At 42.8% G+C, this 17,698-nt stretch overlaps 1 protein-coding gene across 1 annotated transcript in view; it reads right to left on the reverse strand.

The window, feature by feature from the left end:
• Positions 1-17,698, reverse strand: part of WIF1 (WNT inhibitory factor 1) — a gene marked incomplete at its 5' end in the record, with an annotated part of 63,428 nt that overhangs the window by 21,388 nt on the left and 24,342 nt on the right. Inside the window, one exon of the mRNA XM_080934972.1 lies at positions 667-775. Coding sequence (XP_080791098.1) covers positions 667-775 — 109 coding nt within the window. The remainder of the gene's footprint in view (positions 1-666; positions 776-17,698) is intronic.

Consider the following 17,698-nt stretch of genomic DNA (forward strand, 5'->3'; position numbering starts at 1 on the left):
AATCCTGGGCTCTGGCCTTGACGTCTCTACTTATTACTAACATTTGACCTTGTACATATTGGTTAGGCTGCAGGAAGCGTCATTGCTTAAGCTCATAAGATGGAGCTACGGTTCCGGTCTCACTGTGATCAAGTTAGATAACGCTGGCATGGGTATCTCACAAGATGAAAAGCTGGGACTAAATCATGTACACAAGCAGAATGGATAGTCCTGGAGGCTTGAGTCAATGTCCGTCTGTCCCTTAAAGGGTTTCTGGCATACTATGCCCATGTTGGGGAACTTGGTTACCACCTGCTCCCAAGCACTTTGAACCTTTGTCATGTTTGTGTGCACTGTGCTGATCTGATCCGTACTCGCCGGCTGAGTCGATCCATCTATTCAGACATGCTTATCTTCTTTTATCTTTCTTCCTTTATTAAAAAAGAAGCTAGAATCGTCAATGAATTAAGTGTGGTCTGGGCTATATTGGGACATGAGGAAAGTGTAAGCCTGTCATTTCTTTATCCTCATCCTAATCCTTTGCCTGAAGGTTGATGACTAAGCTACCCTCAATTAAACAGCTCTCCTCAGGAGAGCATCCCATAATCCCTCTAATGGATGACAAATGGATCCTCATCCCCATTAAATCTTACAAGCAAACCTTTTTCCAAAGCAAAGACCACCCACCTGATGGCTTGTGAGGCACTGTTCCCAGCAGAGGGACATTGACAGTTGGATCTGCCATGATGCCTTTATCCAGGGAGCGCAGAGACAGGAACTCATAGAAGTATTCTGCCTGCAACAAAAGGTGTTACCGGTCAGCGCCAGGGAAACCACAGTGACTGAGGAGGCATTTCTTGATGGTCCATCCACGTGATGGGAGTGTGATCTTTTTCCCTCTGGGAACTCTGAAGATATATAGCCATAATTCATGTTCCCTCATTTATACCAATGGAATTGGACCATGCTTGGAGGCAAGAGAGTTCCCTAAATGTTCAAAGCATTTATTTAGAGCTTCCTCAAAAGGTCATTTAACTTCAACAATATTATTAGTTGTCTGTTGAAAGTATCTGGAGAAAAACAGGTAACACATATTAAGACAATTAGCGACCAGCCCTTAGAGAATCCATCTCAGCAACTTGGGTCATTATTATTATTATTATTATTATTATTATTATTATTATTATTATTTTAATCTGAGAGGAATCTTTTGGTTAGAATTTGTAGAGCTGTAATAAATAGTGTTTAAGGAAATAGAAACCTAGTGGCAAAGAAGACACTTAAAGCCCCAAATTTAAGGATGGTGCCATTAAGTTTGAAAGGTTTCCATTTAAGGTCCCAACTTAATAGAGAGAAAAGCCTAAAAGGAATGACAAAAAGCCATAAAGCTTTACAATGTAAACATTTTCATTTTCACACTATGTCGGTAGCTAGGAAAGAGTCTTGCTACTCAGGTGACCACCTATACGGAAAATAGTTATGGATGTTCTAACCACAGAGCTTTGATGCCCGTGGGGGCTGAACAGATATTGGATAAGAGCACTTGCTGCTCTTCTAGGGACCAGAGTTCAGTTCCCAGGTCCACAACTCCAGTTCTAAGTCAGCCCCAGGGCATCTGATACCCTCTCCAAGCCTCTGAACACACACACACACACACACACACAAGCATACAATACACACTCACACTACACACATACACCACACACATGCACACAACACACACTCACACTACACACATAGAACACATACAACACACACACACCACATACATATCACACACATACACACCACACATACCACATACCATGCACACATACACCACACCACACACACACACACACACACACACACACACAATCTTAAAAACATGGTTTATGATTAGGAACAACAGGCAAGTAGTAAAGAGCACACATTAACCTGTGAAACAGGCAGGTTGAGAGGTTCTGCCATTATCCGTAGAGAGAGATTTTGGATTGGTGAGTTGTAGAAATGAGTGACAGTCCATGCATGTGTCCTAGGTGAGATTTGATTTTTAAAGAATGTGATTTTTACCTACATTCAGCATAATTCTTATTTTAAACGTGGAGAATATGACGGATGCACAGAACCCATTCAAACCACGTTCTGCTTTATATCACTGTCACATGCTCGTCACCAAAGACTATGGAAGATAATGCTAGAATCGGGGCTGCTGTAGAGATTCTGTCCACACGTACAGTGAGCTAAGAAACACTCCCTGGGTTCGTGGAGCCAAAACAGCACCTTCGTTAACCAAATGCCCTTCTTTGGTTTGGAGCAGTAATTACAAAGGGTCCAGAAGTCCACTGTGCTTGTTCCCTTAAAGAATGACAGCGTTGGGTGAATTCATTGATTAAGTACATCTGCTGACGGGGGAGGGTCAGTTCAAGAGACAGATGAGTGTTCCCCTATGGAAGGGAAGGCAGAGATCTGAAGGAAACTCATGAAAGCAATGCTGTCAGGAAAGGTAATTCAATTTACAATGAATTCCTTTGAAGGGGAGAATGAACAGTATTTCTGTCCCTGCAGAAAAATCGATGAGAAAGACATCGGTTTTCAGAGATCCAGGTGTTTCCAATGACTTCGTTCAACCGCACCCCGTCTGTGCTTGATTCCGTGGTGTTTGTCACAAAAACATCACACAGTTAAAGTGTCACACGATGCTGAACGCCATCTGCTTATCCTTCTTCCTGAGGACAGGAATTGTGCTCACATCTCCAAAACATGTCATTTCCTTTATACTTAGTTTGTTGGGGGAGGGGGTTGTAAAGTTTTTATTATGTTTTAAGTTCATTTTTTAAAATTTGTTTCGTGTTCTTGGTGGCACAGAGTACATGTGGATGTCAGGGGACAACTTTTGGGAGGTGACACGTGGGTCTTTAGGATTAAACCTAGGATGCCAAGTTTGGTTACTAGAGCCTTTGCCTGCTGAACTTTCTTACCAATCCTTTATTCATTTTATTCACGTTTTCTTATGCACATTTTCAAAAGATTCTTTCCCAGTTACTTGTTTAGTTACATTTTAAAAATTCTAACTTGAAGTTTATTTACAAACTAAATTTGGTCTAGCCTTGACATTGACTTCTTTGAAAAATTTACTTACCATTGTAAAGAGGGATACTAGGTAAATAAATGTGTGTTTGTGTGTGTGTGTGTGTGTGTGTGTGTGTGAGAGAGAGAGAGAGAGAGAGAGAGAGAGAGAGAGATAGGTAAGTCTATCCTACATTTAACTTTAAGAACTTAAGTTAAAAAAATCATAAAATGGTTGCTCAAATGAATGTTGGATTTATGTCATGTTCTACCTTCTAGACAGAACTTTCCAGTTTTCCCTTATTTATAATATAATAAATATTCCTAGACCCCAATCTCTCCATTGGAAAAACTTATTTGGAGGCAAATAAAATCCAAACTCTATGCCAAAAAGAACAGAGAGCTAACTAGCTTTAAGGTTTGGGAACGAGTTTCGAAAATTACAGATTTATTACTTAGATAAAAGGAGCTCACTCAGCGTATGAACTGTAATAGCAAAAGTTATATTGGAAACCGCTATTAGGAAAAAGTATGCTTTGTTTTATTAAATGACATTAGTGGAAATTCAGGTAGAGGTAAGGAGGGTAGTGTTTTGGGAAATGCATGAAAAGAGTGTTTTGTATTCAAACAAAGAATGAGTCTATTCAGGAGAATGATCAATTCACTTTTAAACTAAGTTGCTAAAAAATTTTTGCTGGACTGCTTTGCTGCACAGTAAAACAATTTATTTTCATGGAGAAATAGAAAAGACACCCAAACACTCTCAAGGGAGGAGTGCTGGAAGCCATTCATCTTGCTTCCAGTGGACTTGGCTGAAATCGGAGTCATTCCATCCAAGCAGATGAAGACGTCTCTTAGGAGGCAAAGTTGAACAACTCAGGAGGCCTTTGGTTGGAGCTCTTTGGAGGACAGACAGACAAAGAAGCAGAGACCAACATTAATGATGGGAGGGATCTATCTACTGTTACCTTTGAACTCCTAGGCTTGGGGAGTATGCTTAATCTAATATGCATAATCATCACAGAGGCCTCCGAATCAGTCTTTCATAAAGTCATGGCCCCCAAACCTCTGTTGAGCTCTATCATGATGCTGACCCAAGTGGTCATGGGAGAAAAGCAAAACTCCAAAGACATCCTCTTTGTTCCAAGGGATATTTAAAACTGTTGCAGACACAAAGCATAAGGCAGGCGGTAGGTTCAACATTTTAAATAATCCATGCTGAATGTTGGCTCTACCCCAATCCCTAGTCTTACACCTCTCTACTGTTTTTTTCACAGTCCACCATGATCATAGCATTCGAGAGCATTCAGATCAGCGGGGCACTAGGTATGAGAAGTATCTTGGGATGTAAAATAGCTCCTGTACTGTATGTGAAGGGCGGGAAGATGTCTACCTAAATAAGTAGGAAAGGAAACAGTAACAGGTTAAAACTCCAACAAAATGAAAAAGTGTGCCAATGCTTAAAACAACCCACCACCGGCATGACAGAAGACAGCCAGACCTCACATTCTCCTCTTGTTACCCCTCACCCTTCAAACTCCAGAACTCACTGCTGAATCCCCTCACACTTCCTGTGTTCTCTTCCCATCCTAATCTCTCTGCTCTGATCACAGTAAGCCACCATCACTGTCATCAAACAGCCGTCACCATCACTGTCACCATGGTGCATCCACACTCCTAGTCCCAGTGACTTCCCCTCAACTGAACTACAAGGACCAATCCTCCTTCCTCTTCTCATTGTGTTTTGTACCAAGTTCACATCCATAGATACCGTTTCGGTGATGAAGATTGTTCTAGTTGAATGAGTGTCTCCTAAAGTGACGAGGATGGTGCAGCTGTAAGATGAGGGAGTCTGATAGAGATGGGGCCTTGTGGAAGGTCTTTAGACCACGGGGGACACTACCTCATCTCCTGCCGCACTCTGTCTACTTCCTGGATAGAAACATGAACAGTTAACCTCTCCTGCTGCTACCATAATACGTTGCTCTCCCTAGAGACCCCAATCCGTGGACTGAGCTCTTTTCTCATTGTAACTCACTTGTCTCAGATATTGTATTGTAGCCATGTGAACAAGCCGAAGGCTACAACGCAACAAGTCCTATGAGCGTCATTCTGCCAGGGTGCAGAACGCTCTCTCCTCCTGCCTCGGATCTGTGCTTACACACACGAATCCTGGTTCATCGGCCTCTGAAACAGCTGGTTTCTTCAGGCCTGGGAATGGTACTGCTCTTATTCCAATAGCAAAGACTGCTTTGTTTGCTGTCTTGTTCTCTCTTGTCTCCTTAGAGCCAGGCTTCAGAACATTATCTTCCCCTTTCTTATGCTACCTTTCCCCGAGTTCTTCTTCTTTGCCCCTTCTTTCGACTCTAACCCAACCTTTTCTTCTTTTAAAGATTATATGTATATAATTATATATATATTTATTTAAAGGAAATAAAAATATTAAATATATATATTTAAAGGCAACCGAATAAATATTGACACTTGATATCCAGCTACTCTGGGTATAGTTTGTTCTTATTCTGGAACAAACCCTCGGTAATGAGACTCCCAGAAAAAATATAAATAGACAATTATAGACAGAGTCTGGTTCTGAAAAATAATGGTGTCCCTAAGCTCTGCCGGTTGGATCTCTACTCTCTTTGCTTTCTGTAACTTTCCGTGTGTGATTGAAATAAGACTGGGAATTGTGGGAGTATCAACAAAGCCCTCCTTCCCCACGCCTTCTTTAGCAACTAGCTTTCAGGGGGAAAAATGTGTGTACGAAATCAAAATAAGAAAAAGCACCTTTCCACCGAGAATAGTTAATTATTTCACTAGTTACCAGGAACGCTGTGTAGGGAAGAGAGGACCAGGTTCTTCTGTTCTGGTGATCAGTTTTATACACACCAAACCAGACCACAGCTAGCGGGCTGGATGCAGGGATTGAAATTACTGGAACATAATGATGACATTAAAGCTTAAAGTTCAAGTAAACACATCTGGGACCATGCGAGTTTCGTAAACTAAAACTGGCAAGGGAACACACAGTTTGGCTTCACATAAATTTGAAATTTCGAAGACATTTTCCATTTTTCCTCCTAGCATTTGGAATCATCACTGCTTCTGAAAACCAGAAACAGACCCGGTGAGCCGACAAGCCGTTGGCCAGTCGCTCTCTTTCAAAATTCCTCAAGACACAGGGGCAGCAGAGGGCTACGCCGGTCCTTTGTAGTGAATGACCCCAAAGTTAAGGGATCTATTTTGAGATGGAAAGGGAACAAGGACCTAGAAAAATAAGGCATTTGGGTGGTAGGAAAGACCTATCCAGGTCTGTCTCAAGGCTAGAGGAACAGAGAGGAGTCCTCTGTAAGGCTGGAGGGTTATCTCATTGGTAGGATGCTTGCCTCTCGTGTGCTGGGTTTGAACCCCAGAACTCTAACAACAGATACAACCCTTTCCTGTACATGGCTTTCAGCAGACTACCCATGCTTCCACGGGAAGGGACACCACTGGCAGCCTTGGGCTTCTGGTCCTTATACCATGCTGGGTAATTAAAATATAGGAAGATGAGGGACCTAAGAGAGAACTAGAAAGATGCGTGGTCTGCCTGGCCCTTTAGCAATGAGAGGAGTCTGAATAGGAAGCTCACCAACCACTGGCAAATGTGAAAGCTGATGCTGAGCTTCATAGCAGGGCACATGTTCAGAGAGGAGGAAAGAAACTCCCATCGTGTCTTCTTCCTGTCTAAGGACATACTTGACTTTTACTTTCCTGAAAGCTTCAGACATAGTGAGTCTTCATTTGCTGTGAGGCAGGGGGAAATTGGTAAGAGGAATTTTCTTAATCACTATCAAAGATGAACAATTGCCTATTCTTCTCCTGAAGTCTGCGTGATCTTCGATGGCACCTCATTCCCTCATCTGTCCCTTCGGACATGTAATGGGGCCTGTTTCAGCATATTCCACTTTTTCTGGACTGAGCATGTATAAAATGTACACAAAATGTGGGTAATATGTGCAAACCATCCACAAAAGGCAAAATGAGTGTTGCCTTCATTTCTCCATTTTGGATGGTATATACTTATTCTGTGGGTGTGCTTACTTGTTCTAGTGATAACAAGTGCTTGAATCTTTTGATTTAGAAACCTCAGGAAGTATTCTCAGTGATGACTTTCAAAATATTTCAAACGAGGTCATGTTTTTCTAAGTTTTAAGGTCTACGTAGTTTCCAAAAATCCTTCAATATATTTTTATTGAATCCACATGGACAGTATTAACTTGCTTCTTTCATTAAAAAAAGATTAAAAATAGTTTTTCCCCCTTCTTTAGCTTAGGTTAATATCGTTCAAAGTACTTTGGAGAAAGTCATGGGGTCTGCCTGAATTTAAATATTTTACTCATAAAATTGAAATTCCATATGTCAAAATACCAGTCACAAGATATTCTCCAATGGTTAGCCTGTCCTGTTTCTAAAAGCCAAACAGGAAAAGGAAAATGTAACCTCATGGATACAAAATCCAGAGGGCTAGTTTTACTGCACAGTAAAAGGCTGTCCATTCATTCTATATGTTTCATCTTACATTGTAGAAAAAGTCATTGCCTAAAATGCTTTTTAAAAATTGCTCCTTTGAAGACATTTTTAGAACATCCATTTATCTTGTATGTTCTTGTATGTATGTGTGGGCACATGCATGTGCCAAAGTGCTCATGTGAAGGTTAGAGGGCAAACTTGTCAGAGTTATTTCTAGACTTCATGTGAGTCCCAGGAGTCGGGTTGTCAGGCTTGGCAGCAAACACTGAGCTACCAACAGCCCCCCTTACTCTAGTAAGCTCGTGCACCCATGTGGTATTTGCTTATATGTTTATTGTTCACCCCATTTCTGAAATGGAGAAACTGATGTCAGATCCAATTGATCTCCTGAGTAACGCTAATCCACAAGCCACAGTTAGGTTATTGTAGCTGACTCTGACTATCCCTGAGAAATTCTGAGATCTGGCTAGATCTGTGTACCCAAGTCTGACTGTCTATCAAGATCCCTGGATAAATCTTTTAAATAGCTCCAGTCTCTTCCTTCTCCTACACAACCCCATTGCTTCCCCTAAAGTCTTCCACTCAGTTCCCCTTCCAACTCTCAACTCAAAAGGTTTTGAGTCATAAAAACAATCATTATCCAAAATGAATTCTTTGAGCTTTCACCTATCCATCTGCAAATCATGCCAAACCATTTTCCTTTCTAGAGCCCCCAAGCTGTCCCCCATCAATGATGTCATCTTTCCTCATGCATGTCAAAGTGTGGGAGAATGTTCTGTCTCTAAACCCATTGTTCCCAGGAGAGTCTGTAATCATGGCCTTCATAGTCTTGCTCAGTTATCTTCCCCACTCAGTATGAAGACCTTTGAATTCCAGTGAACATGTCTCCATCTTTGTCTCTGTCTTCTCTGAAATTTTGTTTTTCAACAAGCAACCCTTCTTCTTTGATGTACAAGCTGTTTCTCCCCTTCTTTAGCTTCTACTTATTTCATATGCTTTTCCTCCTTAAAAATAACACCTGGCTAGAAGTTCTGGTTCAGATCCACACACCCTCAGAATCTGTAGCTTTTTGTGTCCATGGGTATATGATTTTTTTTTTTCTGAGAAAAATGGACCTTTGTTTCTCCTGTATTCTTAAAGGAATATACAACTAAAAACAATTTAAGAACCACTACCTTACTTAGTTTTTGTTCCTATGGAGTTTGAAGTTAGTCCCTCATTGAATAATTTTTAAAATTCAAGACTATGATAAAGAGCCTCAGAGACCCACACAGTAACCTAAGATATACACTTTAATTTATTGTGGGTGGTAAAGATTTGTCCCGAGGTAGGATGGTAGATCTGAGATCTGCTCAACGAGGGGAGGTTAGGCAGAGAAAGGAGAGGCAGCTTTTCCCAACAGAGAGAGGAGTAGGGAAAAGCTCTGACTGGGTGTCAGCCAGCCTGAGGAGGCTGAAGAAGGTCATCATCCCACTCACAAAGAGATTGTGAGAAGCAAATGAACACTGATGTAAAGGATTAGCGGAAGCAGACAGACAGACACACACACATGTGTATATACACATATAATACATATATGTATACATGATATTAGGGACAAAATGCTGCTGCTGCATGGAATAGCTTTAAAAGGAGGAGAGGGTGGGCAATACTAATGAAACAGAACTGGTCAAGAGTGAGGAATATTTTCCATATTCACAGTGTGTCAATAAGTGTGTGTTTGGAAAGGTCCCTTACTGGCTTCTGTATTGAATGGTCTTCAATTCCTGGAGAACAACACATCACACATAACCTGTATTTGCTCACTTATTCAGGCTTTTCTTACTCACACTTCTCTGACTGATAGAAACATTTCACACCACAGAGACAACGGAGGGGTGTCTGTTTAAAAAGCAAATAGCAGCTGAGTGTGAGAGCACACCTCTAATCCTGGCCACTTGGGAGTGGAAGCAGGGGGATTACAAGTCTGAGACCAGCCTGTGCTTAGCAAGGCTCTGTTCCTAAACCCCAGAAAGGATGGAACTTGTTGCAGAGTGCCTCCCTGGTACATGAGAAGACGTTGGTTCTATTGCAGCCCCAGAGATTGAACATACAGGTCTGAGCCGGCCTTGAGTGTCACCTACAGTGTCACCTACAGTGTTGGGCAAGAGAAGAACTAGAGAAGGGCATTAACCCTTCCCTTTGAGAAATTATGGCCACTTTTGTTTTGCCTGGATGTAAGGAAGTGAGAGTTTCTTAAAAATACATGAATATTTTTATCCTGTACAGCCAATTTCCTATATTACTGTGTGAATAGAGAGAAATCATAGGTCGATAAGATACTGTTGTCAAGGTCTGCTGTGTTTAGATTTCTAAAAACCCATTTGCTTCTTGCAGACTTTATCTTCTCCTTCAGTTTTGGCCGACAGCTCCTAGCATGGTAGAGATTTTAAAGAAAGTCAATTCTAACCAATGGCAATAATAATAATCAAATGATAATAATAATGTTTTTATTTTTATTTATTTTTCAAATATTTACTTATTATATATAAGTACACTGTAGCTGTCTTCAGACACACCAGAAGAGCACATCAAATCCCATTACAAATGGCTATAAGCTACCATGTGGTTGTTGAGAATTGAACTCAGGACCTCTGGAAGAGCAGTCTTAACTGCTGAGCCATCTCTCCGGCCCAATAATAATGTTTTTAAAACTAGGAGAAAAAAAAATGAAAGAAAAACATCCTGTCCAACTGGTTTCTCTTTGTCCATTCCTTCTTGTAGTTATTCAGTGGGTTCTAACAACCTTCTCAATACGTACCAGATATGGCTTCAGATGCTGGAGCGCAGTGCGCAGTGATGAACCCAAGCCCTGGTCTTCAGAGAGACGTCTCTGAAGGTCTCCATGTGGTGAAGAAGGGGACAGAAGTGGAAAACAAAATACTTCAGCGGACATGAGCTGTGTGCTACATGGGATGGCAGAGCAGAGAGAGAGAGAGAGAGAGAGAGAGAGAGAGGAGAGACAGAGACGAAAGACGAGAGATGAGAGACGGGAAGACTAAATTTAGCGTGGCAGGGGCCACTCTTTTAGAGATGAAGAACTGAAAGGCTGCTTACTGTGAGTTGAACGTGTCAGGGAAAGGGACCATGGCAGAGAGAACAGTTAAGGCTAAGTGTCTGGTGCGGCAGCACACCTGGTATGCTCAGAAAACAACATGGCGGCTCTGTGGACCGAAGGGGCATCCTGGCTCCCAGCATCCAGCAGAGGAAGCTGTATCTCAGCACAGGCAAAGCCATCAACATACCCGGGGGTGGGGGGGCATCCAGAAGAGTGACACAATTCTAAACTTCTTTTGGGCCAGAGGGCACCCCAGTAAGTCACAAACACTCTTCCCTCTCCCCTTTGATTCTTTTCTGTGCTGTTAGCCCCTGCCTAGGCCTCCATCAACTGGCCTGGTAAGGTGCAGCAACCATATTGCCCCCATGAACTTCGAATGAAGACCAGAACAGCTGTTAGACCTAAATCATTTGAGGACATTTTGCCACCCGAGGCTGATGAGCAAAATCCGAGGATGGTCCTAAGGATTCATCTCAACACCCAAGGCTCGGACCCAAGGATCTACCCCAACGCCCAGGGGGAAAGCTGCCTACACTGGAGGCTTCGCGGCCAGCTGGGAGGGGAGGGGTGCAAGGTTGACTCCACACGACGGCATTTTGCTGATTCGGTGTAATGGTCTTAAGTCCACTTCAATCCTTTTTTTTTTAAAGGGGGAGGCAACGGATTTTCCATTTGTGGTGTTAGCTAATCTCATGTCTTCCCCTGTCGGTCACTTAAGGCACACCAGGATGCTCTAATGCAAACCTCCCCTATACTCGGCCTTGTGTAAGCTACCAACTCCCTCCCTCACTTCTAAGACGCTTTTCTGCAGATTCCACAGTATTTGCCATTCCTTCCCCTAGCTCTGTCCCTAATTAATGACCAACACTCCATTCTAGGAGAGCCGTGAATGACAGCGCTTTCCAGTTTCGACGAGCAGTTCTGAGACAAATTTGAGCAGACACCCTGGTTAGTCGGGCTGATTTATTTAAAAAAAGGGGGGGGGGGACGCCTTAAAGCTGACTCAACTGTCATCTTTCAGTGACGACTGTTGATCTGATGTGGTGAGAGAAAGGTCACGTGCGTGGATACGTTGATCCGGCTTCCGGATGGTTGAATATCGTTACTCGTACAGACTGACTCTGGCCTACGTTCAAACTTCTAAGCCTTTGTTCTCAAGGCCCAGAGGATGGCTTTGAAGTTCTAACACACCATTACCAAAGAGTAACCTTTTGATTATGATCTCATGAAAGTCTAATCCATAACTTACATGAGTTAAAACCACGGCAGACAATGACGGCCCTGTAATTGGGCCTTTATGAATTCCGTATGTTACGACCGCTCCGTTAGCTTGTGGTCCTGTGTGGGGTACAAACCTCTTCCCTATATACAGCTGCCGAACTTTTCATAAAAGGCAAGGAAGCTTTCCCCAGGTACTACCAGTCCTGACCTCGTCAGAGCCCTATTTGGGTTTGGGGTCTGGAAGGGTAGGATTCCTGGAAGGCCTATAAGGAAATATAAACATTTTCTCTCATATTCGGTAGATACTAATTTGTGTAAAAGCATTTTAGGCCAAATTAGTAACTTTTTAGCTAATTGCATGGCTTGTGGCCTTTCAACAACACCAGGAGATAAAAAGACTTTTTTTTTGGTACTACTGTTAAAGCCTTCAGTGCAGACATACTGATTTATAACAGCTTGCTCTTGTGTAAAGTTCCACAATAATTTGGACCTGACTCGGGAACCCATAAGTGATGATCTAGGTTTTCTCTCTCTCCTAGCTTCTCTCTCCTCTCTCTCTCTCTCTCTCTCTCTCTCTCTCTCTCTCTCTCTCTCTCTCTCTCTCTCTCCTAGCTTCTCTCTCTCTCTCTTCTAGCTTCTCTCTCTCTCTCCTAGCTTCTCTCTCTCTCTCTCTCTCTCCCTCCCTCTCCACCTCGCTCATTAAAAAATGAGTCACACTGTATTGATGAATTGGAAATGTGCATGTATGGCAGGGAGGAAGGGCAGTGAACCTGAAAGAAAAGAGTTCAACGGACAAGTAGCAAGCTGTGTCCCCAGGAATATGACAACAAACCCCCACGGTTTCTGATCGATGGGAGGGAACAACAAATCTGAACTGTCCAGGAACAGCTGAAGAGGCAAGAGACAGTATCTGAGGAGAGATCAGGCTCCAAGTTTCAGATTACATTTTAGGACTTTAAAAAGACAAGAGTATAAAAAGCTAACAGCAAAAAAAAAAAAAAAAAAAAAAAAAAAAAAAAAAAAAAAAAAAAAAAAAAAATTAAGAAATTAAGAAAGCAACAACATCAGTAACAACAATAACACAACAAAATGACCAAGCAAAGGAGCTTCCTCTGCACTGGTCTCCCATCCTTACGGCAGCTGTGACTGCTACCCCAGGCCCTGCAGTGTCACCTGGGCCAGTTTTGGTGCCACTAATCACGGATTTTCTTTCTTTTGGAACACACTGAAAAGTTGCAAATACCAAGTTTCATCAGCGGATGTAAACAGGTCCAGATCCCTGAGTTTAAACCAGCAACAACACTAAGAGAGTGTTGAGGATCTCCTTCCTCTCCTTGGAACCTCTGCTTGAAAATATGCTGGCATATTAATAATTCCAATTAAAATTGGAATCGTTGACTCCCAATGCCTTCCTTGCATCTGCATTGGGAATTTGATGTTTGGCCTCACTCCCTCCACCTGAACGCAGATGCTGTAGCCACCATTGGCTCCCAGTGTCTGCCTCACTTCACAGAGCGAAGTCTTGCGCAGTACAAAGGGGAGATCAAAGAAGAGGAGCAACCCCAAAGGGGCCACGGCTTAGGCTCTTAACCATTTCCAATTTGGCCGCTTTTAAAGAAAATCCCAGTGAGCTCATTAGGGTTCCCAGTTGTGACAGAAGATGACAGGCCAGATGAGAAGAAAAGAGGCAGATCAATAGAAAAGCTGATGTACACAAGTCAGGGAGGCTGGTGTGACCTGAATCACAATTCGGCAGATGTATGGAAAACAAAAAGTCCTGAGAATGGAGTAGCTTTTGCTTATTATTTTGTTCATTTTAAAAAGGGTGACTACAGATTATACATTGACAGCTTCAGTACCGGTTTCAGAAAATGTACACACACATACACACACACAAACACACACACACACACACACTCACACACACACACACACACTCACACACACACACACACACATACACACACACACACACACACACACACACATATCCTAAACTTAAAAAATAAAAAGTCAGAGGAAGTAGAAGGTTCCAGACCAAACCAAACCAAATTCCGCACCAATGTTTCCTTAAAACTAGGGCATGAGAGCAATAGAAAGAAATAGATCTTATTTCAAAACTCAGCCTCAGTTTCTTCTGGCCTAGCACACTGACTGACAAATAGCTTTTTCCGCCCTGATGTATGGCCCAGCCACCCATTTAAGCACAGACCTATGTTTCAAAGGAATACAGACTGGGTAGTGATTGCTTTAGTCTTAGAAATGGACTTATTAGGGATTTTTTAAATGACAAACAAAACATAAAGACATGTTCTTGACTAGTTAAAACATGAAGCCATTACCAACCCAGCAGCTGACAGAAACAGACACCCACAGCCAAACAGTGGATGGGGCTTGGGGACTCTTATGGAAGAATCGGAGGGAGGATTGGGGGTCCTAAAGGGGACAGCAACTCCACAGGAAGACCAACTGAGTCAACTAACCTGGACCCTTGGAGTTCTCAGAGGCTGAACTACCAACCAAAGAGCATACATGGGCTGGACATAGGCCTCTCTGCGCATGTGTAGCAGGTGCGCAGCTTGACCTTCATGTGAATCCCAGACAGCTGGAGCAGGGGCTGTCTCAAAAGCTGTTGCTTATGCTTGGGACATGTCCTTCTAGCTGGGCTGCCTTGTCTGGCCTCAGTGGGAGAGGAAGCACCTAGCCTTGCAGAGACTTGAGGTGCTAGGGCTTGGGGGGGGGGGTGGTACACAGGAGGCCTCACCTGCTCAGAGGAGAAGGGGGGAGGATTGTGGGAGGGGTTGACTCAGAGGGGGCAGTGAGCAGGATGTAAAAGGGATAAATAAAAAAAATACATACACACACACACACACACACACATATATATATATATATATATATATATATATATATATATATATATATAGAGAGAGAGAGAGAGAGAGAGAGAGAGAGAGAGAGAGCCATTAAAACTAGAGTAAAACTTGCAAGGGTAAGAAATACCATGGGATAAATGTGCTTACTAAAGGGTGAAGGAGAGGAAGGGTTTAACTCTGAAATTGGTGGCTGCAGAATAAACTCACAGAAACTAGGCAGAATACAGGGTTATTAAATGTGTGTTAACATACTGCCTTCCTTCCTCCATGGATAGTAGATAAAAGACAGTCAACCTGTGAACACAGGCTTAGAAAAAAAAATGTTTACGCCAGTTTCAGAACAACTTCCCATAACCATGTGAAAACAGCGCTGTGTTTAAAGACAGGTACCAGCTATCAAACAACCGATTGTGTTTTTAAAGATCTGTGTTCGTTCCTTTAAATGAGGTTGCATTCGGGGAGGGAAACTCATAGGGTTTATGTACAAGTCAGTCTCCACGGGGGCCCCAGGAGGTAAGATGGCAGATCATGACACTGCAAAGCTGGAAAGAGGCTAGGAGGGCACCTAGAAATGGATGCTAATTAGGCTCCAGGCCCAAAGCCTATGCAACATCTCTCCCATTGTGCAACCTCACGTCTCTTACCAACGTTTCCATGTGCTGTTGTTGGCTACCTCTTATATCCTGGACACTGTGCTGAATAAGATATACCATGGCCAGAACAAAATGGTCATGGCCTTTAGCCCATCCAACCAATGCTTCAAAATGAACACTAAAATCCACATGCGCATGCCTGTGTTTTGGACTGGATAAGCATGTATCAGTGGGAGTCTTCATTCTACATACTGAGACACGGTAAGGGCATTTTCATGGTACAGTTGAGTTTCTTTTTTCTTTAAGATTTATTTATTATATATAACTACACTGTAGCTGTCTTCAGACACACCAGAAGAGGGCATTGGACTCCATTACAGATGGTTGTGAGCCACCATGTGGTTGCTGGGAGTTGAACTCAGGACCTCTGAGCCAACTCTCCAGCCCATCCAGCTGAGTTTCGACACAATGATGTCACTTCCCACAGACTAGAGTTGGAGGTTGAAGGGGCGATCTTGACTCTGGCTCTGAGAAAAAACGCTCTTACACCAGCTCCATTGCGGACTGTTTCTGGTACCGCCTGTCTGTCATCATGTCTAATGTGTGGTTTTCTCCTCTGAAAAATAATGGGGCGCTTGAACTCATTCTTAAGGTGCTTTGCCTTATGGAAACATGTAAGTGTTCAGCATTCCCCCATGGTTTAACAAAGAGCCCTGAGCTTTGTAGGGCGGGGCAGACATAGTTCCTCTTGAGTTTGCATCTATGCAGAGAATGCAGAAGCTCAGCAGCGTTTGAAGCCCAGCAGTTTGGTTCTGTTGGAGAATGATCTAATGAGCAACCTCTGAAACAAATACAAAGCTGGAAATCTGGGTGGAAACACCCACAGAGGCGTGCTGGGCCTTTATCAATTCTTCGTGCAGATGTATAGATTCGTGTTGCTAGCCAATTGAGGAGACAACGGAGGATAAGCCGGAACTGAGAGTGAGTTCTCTCTACCACAGGTATCCTTTCCTTTCTGCTTGTCACGTGACTACGCTGTGCGTGGGTCTCAGGGCAGCCGTAAGAGAGCGGGACCAAGATGTGCTGCTCAGAGGCCAGGGGCAGATAACACTTTGCCCCATTCCTGATCTTATTCCACAGAGAGTAAACCTACTAAGTGAGCCTGACCCCGGCCACCACCTGAGTGTGCTCCCTAAAGACTGCTGGATCTACTCCTCCCTACCCAGACAGCTCTAGAGACTCTGGAGAAGGAACACAGGGCCACCCCCCCTACTAAGCCCACTCTGTAGAGCTATCCCCCACCCCCGTCCATCTTTTTCCTTTCTGAATACCTGTTAAGGGTCTATTTTTTAAAATTAATTCTTTATGGGTTTAGTGTATAAAATAGAGGATTTCATTATGACATTTCATATGTGTGTGTCACCGTGCTTTTCTTAATTTCATCCCCGTCACCCTCTGTCCTCTGTCCCCGCCCTGCCAGCCTCCTCAATGAGAGAAAGCGCGTTATACCTGTTCTTTTCCTTTTCTACTGTCATTATGTCTTGTTCACCCCTCGGCCGCTGTGATGTGCACTAGGGGGTTGAAATAGTTCCCTCATATTGATGAAATATGATTGATAATAAAATTGGTAAACTCATTCTGCTGTGGCCTTGAATTTGGGGCAATCCTCTGCAGCTGCCTCTGGAAGTCTCAAAGTCCAGGGTGAGTCACTAGACCTGGCCATCCTTCCTCTCTAAGAAAGGTTGCTAATTACTCATTGCTAATGGCAATGGCTCTGAACCTGGGAGGTTCAAATCTGTCACCAGGGAGCCCTCTCTAAAGCAGTGTTCTCAACCATCCTAACAATGAGACCCTTTAGTACAGCTCCTCATGTTGTGGTGACCCCCAACCATAAAGTCATTTTTATTGCTACTTCATAACTGTCATTTTGCTAGTGTTATGAGTCATAATTTTCATGTCTGATATGCAGGATGTGATTTAAGACCACTATGAAAGGGTAATTTGACTCCGAAGGGGTTGTGACCTACAGGTTGAGAACTACTACTTAACAACTCTCACAGATCTACTATTTCCCTCAGACAGACAGCTCTAGAGACTCTGACTGGCAAACTACCTGTCGGTCTCACACTGTCTTTTCCTATGAAAATGAAGAAACCCCGACCTCCATGTAGGCAAAATATGGCATTTAATATATAAACACTTTTAAAGGGTAAATATACAAAAGTAAGTATTCCGGTCATTATTATTTCTAAGTATTTATAGGTACATATGCCTATGTATGTGTGTGGTGTGTGTGCATGTATGTATATATATGTGTATATATATTGTATGTGTATTGTGTGTATGTATTTGTGTGTATGTGTCCATATGTG

This window comes from Micromys minutus (genome assembly GCF_963924665.1).
Source record: "Micromys minutus genome assembly, chromosome: 22".
Classification (NCBI taxonomy): domain Eukaryota; kingdom Metazoa; phylum Chordata; class Mammalia; order Rodentia; family Muridae; genus Micromys; species Micromys minutus.